This window comes from Periplaneta americana, chromosome 9 (genome assembly GCF_040183065.1).
Source record: "Periplaneta americana isolate PAMFEO1 chromosome 9, P.americana_PAMFEO1_priV1, whole genome shotgun sequence".
Lineage (NCBI taxonomy): Eukaryota > Metazoa > Arthropoda > Insecta > Blattodea > Blattidae > Periplaneta > Periplaneta americana.
Window position 1 is genome coordinate 73,155,035 of NC_091125.1, and position 14,460 is coordinate 73,169,494.

General features: G+C 34.0%; 2 protein-coding genes across 9 annotated transcripts in view; one reads left to right on the forward strand and one right to left on the reverse strand.

Moving 5' to 3' along the window:
* LOC138706092 (mitochondrial uncoupling protein 4-like) overlaps nt 1-2,979 on the reverse strand; it is a 107,239-nt gene extending 104,260 nt beyond the window's left edge. For 2 of the 7 annotated variants that reach the window (XR_011333898.1, XM_069835046.1), the window contains exons 1-2: nt 2,371-2,516; nt 1,793-1,907 (exon numbers count right to left, since the gene is read on the reverse strand). Coding sequence is in view for 6 of the 7 variants with exons in the window: in XM_069835046.1 (XP_069691147.1) it covers nt 1,793-1,907; nt 2,371-2,405 (150 nt within the window). In the remaining variant the exon portion in view is untranslated. Of the gene's footprint in view, nt 1-1,792; nt 1,908-2,043; nt 2,517-2,840 lie in introns of those variants that run through there. The other 5 variants (XM_069835045.1, XM_069835043.1, XM_069835048.1 and 2 more) reach the window with 5 other exon arrangements.
* Nucleotides 1,275-13,353, forward strand: drk (growth factor receptor-bound protein 2 drk). 2 transcript variants are annotated; one of them, XM_069835050.1, is made up of 5 exons: nt 1,275-1,408; nt 3,285-3,382; nt 4,190-4,309; nt 10,718-10,883; nt 11,818-13,353. In XM_069835050.1, exons 2-5 carry the CDS (start codon nt 3,294-3,296, stop codon nt 11,989-11,991), a joined length of 549 nt encoding a protein of 182 aa, XP_069691151.1. In that variant the 5' UTR covers nt 1,275-1,408; nt 3,285-3,293; the 3' UTR covers nt 11,992-13,353. The 2 variants fall into 2 exon arrangements, with proteins under 2 accessions (XP_069691151.1, XP_069691150.1); XM_069835049.1 differs by lacking the exon at nt 1,275-1,408 and adding an exon at nt 3,003-3,136.
* Nucleotides 13,354-14,460: the final 1,107 nt, after the last annotated feature.

The window sequence follows — 14,460 nt, forward strand, 5'->3', positions numbered from 1 at the left end:
TATGTAAATATCAACTGGTTATCACAACAGCATGTTCATGATACTCGTTAAGAACAGATGTTTTATGTAATATGTTAATGTTGGTTAGTAGGATTAATATTTGTAAACAACAGAATACAGGTTGAAAAAACAGCAAAATGCAAGTATCAAGTGGGGAGAGGAATGAGTAAAGTCCACCCATAGTTGTACAGTCTAAGAAGAAAGCTTTGTTCCACAGATACTTTATCAATCCCAGAAAGGAGGCAGTGAGCATGATCAGAGGACATGCGACCTGGTTTACAAGAGTTGACAACCCTGGTGGACAGGCATCTCTGCTGACTGAGTTACACTGGTGGCTGCAAAAATGTTAAATACAGCCCTGAATATACAGTGAAGGGCATTAAATTTGTGGTGGACAAAGACACTATTAAACATTTTTCTATGCGGAACATTTGTTTAATCTCAGTCATTATCCCACCATATTTCCATAAATATTTAACATAATATAGTAGGCTGTACATTATGACGGATGCAGAAATTTATAGAAAACTTTGTATGTCATGTTTTGTCTATAGGACGTAAGCCCACAAGATTTTTTTGAGTCACAGAGAGGAAATACGTCAACGTATAAGTCAGGCAAGGCATTTATTTTTAGATTCTCGCCACACTCTAAATATTCATTCTACTCTGCTCGTCCAAAATTTTCGGATTCAACACAAATTGCCAACATTCATTAACTACACAACATTGGAAATTATGTTAGGGTTACCGCTAAGGTAATTATCTATAAGTACTGGTTTTAATATTTCGTGAAATTAATATCTTAAATCATTCTGATTATTATTCCTAATGTGGAAACACTTAGAAAAAGTGAGCGGAAAACAATCGTAGTTTAGATTTATTATATTTATTTATTGACGGATATCGTCCGATTGGAAGTGGTGGTCAGTCATTTTATGTTTGATGTTTATAACAGGAACCATTTGGGTCTGGCGCAAGCACTTAACTCTCATGCAGCGCCAGCGTGAACTTTAGGTGAATTTATTTTCGCGTGTACATTCCAGATTAAATCAAGCAGTTCCCATCGTGTTCTGGTTACACATCTTGCATATACGAAGGTTAGGTTTTGTTAGTTTAGGTTTTTATTAACCAAGTCCGCGCAAGATCCTGTCGCGACCCGCACGTGTGTAAATCGATGTTTGATGACGTCACATTAATTCGATTGTTTTCATTTTGTTTCTGTCTCTGTGAGATTAGTTCTGGTGATGGAAAGAGCGTGTAGTTCTAAGTCTCGTGATGGTGGTTGATTTACGGATGTTGAAATTTAGCAGAGTTGATGTTCAAGAGGGCATATCCAGATCATCGTGAGCGTATGCATTGTTTTTTCATGAAAGTTGGAGAAATGTATCCACGTCTTCATTGATGTGAGGTAAGTGATCGTAGTTTGTTATTTACTTCACTGTTTCGTCGTTGACATAGGTTAGATTAGACTATATTAGCTTAAGAATGTTAAGTTGATCGTTATTATAAATTACTGAAATGCAATTTAGAAGTTGTCTATATTTAGTGTTTTGTTTTTGCAAATTTCTTTTTTAAATTTACTTGCGAAAGTTGGGACTTTTTTTTTAGATTTTTTCAAGTTATTTCAAATTTTAATGTTTTTCGCTCACTTTTTCTTACTGCTTTAATTTTTGGAATGTAGGCCTATGTTTGTCGAAAGGACAGAACCAGTACTTAAACGTAGATTATTTAACTTACCAACGCGAATTCAATTACTGTTATTATTACTCGTTGAAAGACAAATTACACTCACCGAGTTCTGAATGAGCAGCAGATATGACAGCAACAACATAATTACAAGACACCGAATCGACCCATTTGTTTCTTGCGAGCTCTGAACCAGCCATTCTTGTTGACAGAGCTTCATACTGTAAAGAAAAAGCATAAAATAAATTATTTGCATTTGTTCTATATAAATAGGCTTACTTTAAGACAACAAAATCAGTCACTCCTAGCAATATAGATATTAGGTTCTACGACATAAATGAGTTTCAATAGGCCTACCTTCCTTACAAGAAAGAATCAGGTACTTTACATTTATTTACTTTGTTAATATGCAACAGATGATCGAGATCGAAGACTGTTTCGCAACGAGTATTCCAAATTGGTCAGAAAGAAATTTCCCTATGTCAATAATGATCTCGATCACATTTGATATAAAATGCAATTTGTACATTTTGGTATTATTGTTGTCATACAATAATACGATGATTTTTTGTGTTTCAATTGCATACTCATATTAATCTGAATTGGAACACAACGTTTATTGACTTTCATTGAAACACTTTTAATGGCAATGTACAATAATCGGTAGTAAAGTCTGTAATTTACCATGTACCATTCATCCTTCTGCACGAATGATACATCGCAAAATGATACGCTTGTGTACGTGTTCGTAATCCGTGTGTATATGTGCGTATGGGTGATTCATATCCCAAGAAATCGCTGGTTGATCTTCGTTTGTTAACCAAGAAATTTTTGCCTTTTGACGATATTGTGCTTACGCCAATGGTAATAGATACCTATGTATTACATTTTTATTGCATATGTAATTGATTCAAATTCGTAATTCAAACAAAGTGCATTTAAACTAAGTTGTTATTAGTTAGTGTATTGATTTTCAAAGCTATGTTTTTAAATTAAAAGAAAACAAGTGGGACATATTTGTGCGTAGGCGGATTAATCTGTAATCGAAGAGAACCAAGGAAATGGATATCGGAATGGATTCTAGTGGGAGTGATTTGTGATCGTAGTCGAGATTTATTTGTAAGAGCACGTGAAAATCGGAAACTATTACTTACAATGTCTTCTTATATCGTGTGTGCTTTATAGAGAACACTTATTAATCTTTTTGTGCGGTTAATACCACCCTTGCAGTAATATATATCAGCTTTATGCCTGTAGGTGAGCAACCAACGAGGGATCAGATTCATGAAGGCCTAACCTTGTTTGTGCAGTGATAATAGTGTCATTCGAAATTGAAAAAAAAGAAAAGACTATTATTGAAAGGACTCTCAACATGGAGGCTATTGCAAAACACGATTTTAATGCTACAGCAGATGATGAACTTAGTTTTAGAAAGAACCAGGTGCTAAAGGTTTGTAAAAATAGTTTAAACGTGTTATATACGTAGGTTATGTTATAAAATACTGTATTGCCATTATATATATATTATTTGTGTACTTTCAGTTCATTCTGTGTTTGATTGAGAAAGTTAATTATTCCTGTCAATCTCTTTTTGACAGATTCTAAATATGGAAGATGATATGAATTGGTATAGAGCTGAATTAGATGGTAAAGAAGGCTTGATACCTAGCAATTACATAGAAATGAAGAGTCACGAGTAAGTAGTAAGCATACCCAAGAGTTTTTACTTGAAGTAAACTTTTTTTTTATAGCGTTTCATGTATTATAATATTGTAACAAAATTCAAGGATTAAGAACGTAGGAAAACTGAGAAAAATGTTTCAGATTTTTGCTTATATGGTTAATTTTTCAGTGTTTTATTGTGCAGAAATACTATCTGGGACAGCACATGGTGCCTTCTAACTGCTTGTAGTTATGATAGTAATTTCACTTAAATACCGAAAAAATTATGCAACTTCGACTAATTTTGTGATACGTATAGGCTTACAGTTTGAGTTGGAATTGTGTTTTCCTCTTGACTTAAAACATTCATAATCCAAGGGACATTACTGCTGCTCATGGATGTTAAACACAACACCAATTATAACTTACTGTAGGGTATATGAATTGTCCACGGAAAGAATATGGCAAGTCAATTTTCTTAAATTTTATAAGGAAGCATTTCTTAACTTTAATACACTGTTAAGACGGTATTAATTTACGTCTCATTTTGTTTAAATCACCATGTTACAAAGCAGGCTTTTTGCCATTCTGATTTATTTGGAAGTTAGTTCACTTTATGAGCTAGCTGATCGGAACAAAAGACAAAAATAAACAAAATGTGACTTAGCGTATTCTTTCCGTGAACTCTTCAAACAGGCCTAACATAATGTCTATTTTTTTTTCAAGTAGCCTAGCCTAATAGACAAGAGTGATAATTTTTAAATTTAGGATATGTCTTTATTATTTGTAATTGGAACTTCTTCTGATGTTTGGATCCTGAGTTTTATAACCTATGTTTCAGTTGGTATTATGGAAGAATCACAAGAGCTGATGCTGAAAAGTTGCTCTTAAATAAACATGAAGGAGCGTTCCTAATACGAGTTAGTGAAAGTTCTCCAGGAGATTTCTCTCTTTCAGTAAAGTAAGTCAAATCTGAGTAAGAATAAAATTACATTGGTATTATTTCTTTGAGAACCACTTCCAACACCATTACAGAGAAATGAGTGTGTAGGTAGATAGTTACAGTAAATCTTGCGAAATTGAAATACCTAAACGTGATTTGCAAAGTAGAAACTGGTTTTGTTGTACTTTTCATGTATGTGTTTACATTTTCATTTAAATTGTGAAAGGCAGAGTTTCGGATGGAACTTATGGTACTGATATTTACATTTCTGGTAATAGTACCTAGGGTTACTATATTCTGAAATCTGAAAATGCTGACACATTCCCCTCACTGACGAACTCCTTGTACCTACCAACTTCGTCATTTATGTCACTTTTGCAGCTTCTGCATATTTATCACTAGATCTTATTTTCTTTAACAATTCCTTGTTACTCACTATACAAATAGTCAAACATAGCTTACATTTGCATGTAAAATGTCTGAAATTAAATTTCACTGAAACATGCCTTTCACAGAATCGATGGTAACTTAAGTATAATTCATGGAATTTAATAACTTGACAAGTTCACTGCTATTTACAATTATTATAGATATATTAATTTGTCCTACAGAATTTATCTGTAATGTTGACATTAAGTATTTACAATTAACAAAATGAAGGATGTATCTGGATAAACAGCATTTACAGATTTAACAATCACATACATTGCAATATACAGCTCACAGCAACATAAGACCAAACGAAACAGAAATTAATAATAAGACTTCAATATGAAAAACGCGGACAAATAGAGGATCTTCAAAAATGTATGCAGACGACTATTTTTATTGTAAAAAAGCGGACATGTTCGCATAAATGCTGACATATGGTAACCTAGGTAATAGACATATATTTCAATAGGGTCGAGGCTTAAAGGTAACATATGATTCATTTTGAGTGGACATCATGTACTGCCCGTGTCTTACTTCCTGAGACGAGGACTCCCTAGTCCTTATAGCCACTACCCTTATGTCTGCTTGTATCGTCACGGTAGCTACAGCGTGCGGCACAGCAGCATATTACGTGTTCTGAAAACATTATCCTTAGCCATCACAGGGATCTGTACTGCTTATAATACTGGAGACTCTAATCGTGATTACCATTATCGCTATTATCTCTGATGGCGATTTCCGAAAATGTCCACACTAGGCCACTCTTCGTTCAGTCTAGACAACTGCTGAATTACCATAGAGTAGCGTTTCTCAAAGTATGTTGTTGGGATACCGTGGGCACTGTATGATTTCAAATTTTATTTTGTACTTTTTTTAAACTCGGTTATTTAATGACACTGTATCTACTACTAGGTTATTTAGCATCGATGGGATTGGTGATAGTGAAATGGTATTTGGCGAGATGAGGCTGGGGATTCGCCATAGATAACCTGACATTCGCCTTATAGTTGGGGAAAACCTCAGAAAAAACTCATCCAGGTAATCAACCCAAACGGTATCGAACCAACGCCCGAGCGCAACTCTGGATCGGTAGGCAAGGGCCTTAGCCGACTGAGCTGCGTCGGTGGCTATTTTAAACTTAGCGAGTACTATAAAAGCATATAAATGCTACGAAAATATGAGGCAATAATAACATGAAACCAGCGATACTAATAATAATAATAATAATATTATTATTATTATTATTATTATTATTCGGAAAATAATACTTATCACTTTCATCACTAGATTCTCTGTGTATGCATCCACTAAAACAAAATACCAAAATAAGACAAAATGCAGAAGTAGAAATGAGACTACAACTTTTCGCCATAAAACCAGATTGCAGGCTTAAAAAGCAAACGCATTTGTCCCACTGTACAGAATTATTGAGATACTAGCTTTCACTTGTCTGTTAATTATTAAATATTAATAAAATATTACAAGAATTCCGCAGTTACATGTTAGGTTAAAAGGGGTTTCACGGAAGTATTTAGTTGCTGGAATTGATGAGAAAGACATAATTTGTTTTGTGAGGAGAAATCAACCATGTGTAAAATATCAATGTCATGAATTTTTCTAATTTTTTTTTTTTTTTTTTTTTTTTTTGTATACCTGCACTTTATCATGGGATAATTTAATATTGTAAGAATTTTTTTTTCCACTTTCCATTTTTGAAATATTGAATTTTTAAAGTTGCTAAAGGAACAGTATTCTATAGCTGCCATATAATTAAATTTCATTTACTAGATTACTATGATAGCTTCAGACCTGAAACATATATTATTTTAAAATTCTTGAAATAGGCTAAAATATGGCATGTAACTTGATAGGGTTAGGCATATAAGCAAACCCATTTTTTTTAGGTAATTCAGCTTTTTATTTATTTATTTATTTTTTTTTTTCAATTTCGAAAAGTTAAAAAAAAAAAATCTCAATTTAAGATATTTTGTTCAGGTGACCTTTTTCAACAAATTCTGAAAGTTTCAAAATGGAATCCCACTAGGATCACATAAAAACCCCGATTTTTAAAACAGTACATACACTTCTAATAACCTTCTTCTTCCATAGCACTACAGTCCTGGGTTGGTTTTGGCTTCTCTCACAATTCTCGACCAATCACTTCTCTGCTGTGCCAATTCTTTCCATCGTCTAATTCCCATACTCTTCAGATCCATTTCCATGTCTTGCAGCCATCTTTTCCTTGGCTTTCCATTCTTTCTGACGCCTATTATTACATTGTTCAACAGATATTTTGGTGTCCTATCATTTTGCATCATTTTTACATGACCCAGCCAACCAAGTCTCAAGAATTTAATATGTCTCAACAGATCCTCTCTTTTAATACATGGTCAATCTCTTAAGTTAGATCTAATCCTCAATATTTCATTCTCACATATTAGTACATATAATACGCTGGATGATTTTTCTTTCAAATCTTCGTAGAGCATTTATATCATCTTTATTCATTGTCCAGCATTCAGCTGAGTATGCTACCACAGGTCGAATCAGGGTTTTATACAGTTTAAGTTTTGTTGCTTGTCTTAATAAAATTTGCAAAATATGCTCTGTTTCCCATTATTATTCTATTATTTATTTCTTCTGTTATGACTCCATTATTATTAATTCTAACTCCTTACTTACTTACTGGCTTTTAAGGAATCCGGAGGTTCATTGCTGCCCTCACATAAGCCCACCATTAGTCCCTATCCTGAGCAAGAAATTCTAACTCCTAAATAAATAAAATGATTAACACTTTCTTTCCCAATGTAATATCTGTATTAAGATTAGCACCATGACCCACTTCCATATTCATATATTTGGTTTTATCTATGTTGATAACCAATCCAGCTGGTTTTGCTGCTGTTTCTATTAATGTTACCATTTCTTGTAGAGCCGGGATATTTCTCGCTATCAAAGCAATGTCATCTGCATAGACACAGACTTGGTTAGATTTGTATATTATCATTCCAGACAAATTAAGTTCTTTCAATACTTTTACCATAATTAAATTAAACAGTACTGCAGACAGACCATCTACTTGTCTTACTCTGGTTGTCACTTAAAAATTTTGATTCATTAATCCTCCTGCAGTCACTCAAGCTTCATTATTTTGTAACTCATTTCAGCAAGTCTTAGAAGTTTACTTGGAATCCCACATTCATATGTTGCATTTATGAGGTATATTCTATTAATACTATCAAAGATTTGCTTGAAGTCGACAAATAAAATATATAGAGGAGTGATATATTCATAGCATTTTTCCATTATTTGCTTCATAACAAAGATCTGTTCCATAGTACCTCTGTTTTGTCAGAATTCACGTTGATACTCTTCAAATACATTTTCTGCAAATTTATTAATTTGTTGTAATATAACTGTAGATAGGATCTTATAGGCCATATTTAATAATGTCTGTTTTATCGCCCTTCTTGTATAATGGGTAAATATGGCCAATTTTCCACTCTCTTGGCATTTTCTCATTTTCCCATATGTTAACAACCAATTTATACATTGATTTTATTATCTTTGACCCACCGTATTTAAACATTTCTGCTGTTAAGGAATCTTACTTCTTGGTCTACTGCTCTTTTCTATATTCTCCATATTTAGTTCTTCATTTCTTCTATCAAAATGTTCCATCCATCTTTGAGTATATCCTCATTATTTCCAATGACATTACCATTTTTATCCTTGCATTTGACCATTTTAGGTTGAAAATCCTTGTTTATTTTGTTTACAGCCTGGTAAAATTTCCTATTTTCATTTCGATTAACTTCTAATAACCTGCACATAGAAATAATTTGAATTATGTACGAAACTTGCTTCAGAATTTCATAGATGTTTCTATGCCAAAAGTTTCCTCTTCGCATTTTCTTTCTCTTCCTGTGATAATGTATACGCTCTTTCTGTTGCTGTTAATGGATCCACCAATGTGAGGATGACACTCTGGTGTACACAAAGAATGTCGAGTGCTGTAGGATATGTGAAATTTAAGGTAGCTGGATCATGGAGATGAAGATTCACTTTCATTTTCTGTTCATCTTCATATGAATCGAGAACACATGCCAGCCACCAGAAGTCACCAGCATGTCAAGAAATGAACTATTTCAGAGAACTCTAGTTTATCGCCACTTCTTGTCATTTCTGCCACCCTTGAAGTTATTGAGATGGAATATGATATGCCAACCACCAGAAGTCACCAGCATGTCAAGAAATGAACTATTTCAGAGAACTCTAGTTCATCACCACTTCTTGTCATTTCTGCCACCCTTGAAGATATTGAGACGGAATATATTCCAACCACCAGAAGTCACCAGCATGTCGAGAAATGAACTATTTCAGAGAACTCTAGTTCATCACCACTTCTTGTCATTTCTGCCACCCTTGAAGTTATTGAGATGGAATGTGGTATGCCAGCCACCAGTAGTTACCAGCATGTCACGAAATGAACTATTTCAGAGAACTCTAGTTCATCACTTCTTGTCATTTTTGCCACCCTTGAAGTTATTGAGATGGAATATGGTCTGGTGAGCATTTTATTTTTACCTATAGGGATGAAACAGTGCATTTTCAAGGTGCCTTCAATAGTCTGGGCAGATAGCTTCCAGTCCTTCAAGATCATGTCCTCATCCATGTGTTGTTGTGTTGTGCTGCAAGTGAAATGCATGGCACTGATGTTGATTTTAGCCCACTCAAAAAAGCTGCGTGGGTGTATGATTTTCTCGTTATAAATAAGGTGAAGACGTTCCCTTGCAGACAATCTCTTTATAATGCTGCTAATCCCATCACAAGAACTTTTCACATGAGAAGTGGCAAAGAAATGCCAATCTGCTTTGACAAAGTCTTCTTCATATAAGCACAGGTTCAAGAAGTTAAGCCTGTTCTTGTACTGTCCTCCACAACCATCAGAAAAATAGTATATCTTTGATGGCGTTGGAGTAAAATGAGATTTGATAAAAGCCATAAGTACCCCTTGAAAACAATGAACAGCAATGTTATCATGAATAAGACAATCAGAAATAACTACAAGAACTTGCTGCTTGTGTCGCTTCTTGAATAGATGGAAAATGGGTGAATCGTCATATGTACACTGTTCCAATTATATCCCCTGAGCAGCATCTTGTAAGATAAAGTAGTTCTTAGAGAAATCACAAAGTACTATAAACTCACCTTCTTTTAGTTCTCATTAACACGACAAAAATAACAATTGCTGCTTTGCAAAGAAGGAGTGCCATAGGAGTTTTGAAAGGGATTCAGTAAAATCATTTATAAATAACTCATTCATGTGGAAAAATTCAAATACCTTGGAGCAACTGTAACAAATATAAATATTAGACCTACTCGAAAGGGAATTAAACGCAGAATAAATAAGGGAAAGTCTGCTATTATTCGGTTGAGAAGCTTTTGTCATCCAGTCTGCTTTCAAAAAAGCTGAAATTTAGAATTTATAAAACAGTTATACATATTGAATTGAATTTAAGAGAGGGAGGACTTTAACAGCCCTAGCACTGCGACCTAATAGATCTATTAAGCATCCCAGTCAGTCCAATAGTTTGATGCTCTTAATGGACTGAATCAAACTACAGACTGGGACAGTTGATAGCTGATCAAGCTTCGGAAAATGTTTTCCAAAGATGAGAGCTCTTTGATGAGAGAGTGCATTGCAGTTTAGGCTTGAAAATCTTTCAGTGCTTTAAACAAAATGCTATCATGTGACATGTTCAGAGAAGTTGAATAAGGCTACTGCAGTTTTCTGTCATCAACAGTGTAACTTAAAGATGTAAAATCGTCTCTTTTTCACTTCTTTGAAGGCAACTTTTCATTCAGAGATGTTGGACAAAATCCAAAAATATTGAAAATCTGTTTTATTTCATTTTGTTTTTCCGACTTTCTGCAAGGATTTTAAGAAAAAAGGAATACGGGAATATATAGTAATTGAGGTTTGTATTTCAGATGCTCGGATGGTGTGCAACACTTCAAAGTCCTTCGTGATGCTCAAGGAAAGTTCTTCCTGTGGGTTGTTAAATTTAACAGCTTGAATGAATTGGTAGAATATCATCGTACAGCATCAGTGTCAAGGTCACAGGATGTCAAGCTGAGGGACATGGTTCCTGAGGAGGTGGGTAATAGACCGCCTAATAGTGCCCTATTCTTAAAATGTTGAACAATTTTGTTATATGGTGATTGCCATGTTACGAGGAAATCAGACTGGTTGGAGTGAAAGAGGACAGTTTTCTTATCATACATGCTAAGTCATAATGACAGTGAGGTATAAGTAACTGATCATCTGCAAATAATAGTGCATATACAGAATTGTCTCCAACCATTAAACCCATACTACTACATTTTCTCTTCCATGTTTCCATAGCTTTTTGAATAATGTTGGGGAGATGCAACAACCTTGACATAAACTTTTAGTAATGGGAAATCCTTCAGATAAACTTGTTCCTATTTTTATTTCAACAATAGAATTATAATATAATTCCTTAATGTCATATTATTATTATTATTATTATTATTATTATTATTATTATTATTATTATTATTATTATTATTATTATTATTATTATTATTATTATAGTTTACAGTTGTGTTATCCAGAACTTTTTACAATTTTTAATTGGTACAATGATGTATGTATGCCTTTTCTAAATCAGTAAATAATAAATGTCAAATTTGATATTTTTACAGTTTTTTTCTCAATTATTCATTACTCCATTCTAATTGCATTAATGCAAACAAGGACTTGAAATGCAATTTCTGTGAACCATAGAAATTAAAGAAAAATTAAGTAATATTCGCATTAAAAATATGGGAAATTGTGGAAGAAGTAAGTTATTGACATACCATACTTTTGTTTTTACTTTTCATGGAGTTGAGAATGTATGACAAATTAAAAATACCTCTTTTCACTTAATTAGATATGAGACAAATATTTTTATAAGCTCAAAGCTGTTACTTATTAAAATGCTCTTCATAAATACTTTTGGCTAATATCACCTAAGTTTTAGTAATGTAATACCATTGTTGAAACTGTACTCACTTGGTTGCAGTGCTTAGTCCAAGCCCTGTATGACTTCACGCCACAGGAACCTGGGGAATTGGAGTTCCGGCGGGGTGATGTAATAACAGTTACAGACCGCTCAGATCAACACTGGTGGCATGGTGAAATTGGTACTCGCAAAGGCTTGTTCCCTGCCACTTACGTCACTCCCTACCACTCTTAAAGGAACTGTAAGTGGAACTTCAGGGACGAAATCATTGACCAGCGTGTGTTGATGGCACAACCCCTATGCTGTAGAACATGAAAGAAGTTCGTCTGGGGTTTCAAAATAAACATATAAAATGAAAATTCTTTAAAATGAATTTTAAAAGTGTAATAAAATTGTCAAATCTACATCTCATCTTTAAGTCGACTTTTTGTTATTTTTAGTACATATTACAGAAATGTAATTTATCTGTACTGTTATGAAATCCAGTTTTTTTTTGTTAAGAAAAGCCTCATCTGTTGGTTACCCATCTCATTAGTTACTGAACACGAATTGCGGAAATTTGTGGTATGTTGTATGCATAATGACCAGGTATTTGGTGTGAAGTTTTATGAGATGTTGGTTTAGTCTTTGGCCACAGTTGTAGGAAGTTGAATGTTTGCTACAAGAGAAGTGAGTTTGGTACATGTTCATTTGTAGCAGATACACACATTCGGTCAGTTTGGAAGTTTAGACTTTCAGTATTACTCCTGCAGAAATGAAGAGATAATGCATGTATTATTATAGATGGATTTTTTGGAGCATAACTTTTGCGGATTTGTTGTAAGATGTGATGTGCCCCATTTAATCTTACACTTAGCTGATTGCATATTAGACCTGACAGTCCATTACTAGATGCGCTTAATATTTCCTTTCAGGTAAACAATGAACTAATTATAGCTTATGGCATGTCTATTAGTATTTCAAAATCCTTCCACGTTATACAATGAACACATAATTCTGACCGATATCTTTTCAATTGTTACACATACACCAATTCTTGGACCAGTTCTGAGGACCGTCCAGGTAAAAGTTCAGGTTTCTGTGGAGTGATGGAAGGATGCTTTGGTCCGAATTATAATTGGTGGTAAGAATAGTGACGATGTAACCTCTTGTATGGTGCTTGAGTGTCTAGGAAGAGAAAACTCTGCAATTGCATTAAATGTGGCAACGTGAAACATATATGCCACTGTAAATATTTCGTAAGTGGAGGTAAATATGTATCTTGATTTTCAACTTCAAGATGCTTATTTTTGGAAGAGAGAGTTTCGAGTGTGTCAGATTTTTTTGCAATATAATTTTTTACGGAAACAAACGTTTGTCTGTGCTGTATCTTAAGGTAGAATGAGCTGTTTAACAAGGTCTTTGCCTCTTCCTGTTGGGTGAAGTCGGATTTTGGTAGGTAGCTTGTTTTTGCTTTTAATTATGACAGAATCAATACATATTGAACTAATGAGATGTATAATTTTTACTGTGTTAGTCTGTAAGCCTTAATGTATATTTTCTTTTTGCCATTCATCTTTTACAATTGTGAAAGAAATAAATGAAGGGTTCCTTTTACGATTTTGTAATAACATTTTTTTAGTATCACTAGTTTTTTGCTGTATTGTTTTTCTCCTGCAGAAATCACAGTAACACTTGATGTACTCTGCATTGTTTATACAGTGTAAGTGTGAGTGGGATACAGGTACATGGAGCTCTGCTTAATGGAGGAAAAAATCACAAGATTGAGATACATAGGATATCTAAAGTACATTGTTTCATTCAAGGTTTTGGATATTCAGCAGGAAACATGGTCACAGGGTGTTTTTACGTAATAGTTATTCCATCATCCATTTTGCTAGAAAGGCACATTGAAATGTTTTACTGTGAGTTTGTAATTTGTTGCTAAGATTTGTACAGATGCAGTACAATCCATATTCTATTACATACTGGATCCCTGTAATAATGCTGTACTGTTTGCTTAAATATGTGCCAGAATTTTGATTGCATGGAAAGTAGTGCCTCAGTAATATAATTTACAACATGTGAAGTCTTACTCTGTAACTCTATTACGAACTTTGAATTTCTGTTATCACTACACTACAGTTTACCCTATAATATAGCTTGTGCGGAATCTGGTGAAGCTTGGAGGGAGAGCGCAGTAGTGTGTGTGTGTGGTTGGATACTGGCTGATGTTACAGTGATGAGATGCAAGCAAGACTGAACAAGTGTTACCCCCTCCACTCCTAACCGCCCGTAGAACTGGTTTCACTATCAAGGTCAAGCTTCACCAGGTTCCGTTCGAGCTATAAGTCACTTCATTTACCTGACCAGAATGGTGATAGTTTATGATATTGACAAAACAAACAATAGCACATTTTCAAGGACATTGCTGCTGGAGTGTCCATGTTTCCTATTGAATGGCTAGTATTTCTTATTAACTAATTTTTAATGTGCATAATCATTGTTACTGTATGAAAAAATGCTTCTATTAAGATTTTATCTTCCTGGTGATTGCTTGTTACTGTACTGATGAAAAATGTTTTGTTTCGTGGAAACATGTACCAGCAGTATGAAGAGTCTTATCATATTGAAGCTTGTTTCACAAAGTGCAAATTTGATTTAAGTGGTCAGGGGTCTTGACTCCAGAATGATTGTGTAACTGCAATTAACTTGTATGATCTG

What these genes read in the sequence shown, in the direction of transcription:
- drk (XM_069835049.1), top strand. Translation starts at nt 3,059, where the DNA reads ATGGAGGCTATTGCAAAACACGATTTTAATGCTACAGCAGATGATGAA. An exon ending in GAAAGAACCAGGTGCTAAAG is followed by an intron (nt 3,137 to 3,284) that starts GTTTGTAAAAAT and finishes TCTTTTTGACAG; the next exon opens with ATTCTAAATATGGAAGATGA. An exon ending in GGGACATGGTTCCTGAGGAG is followed by an intron (nt 10,884 to 11,817) that starts GTGGGTAATAGA and finishes ACTTGGTTGCAG; the next exon opens with TGCTTAGTCCAAGCCCTGTA.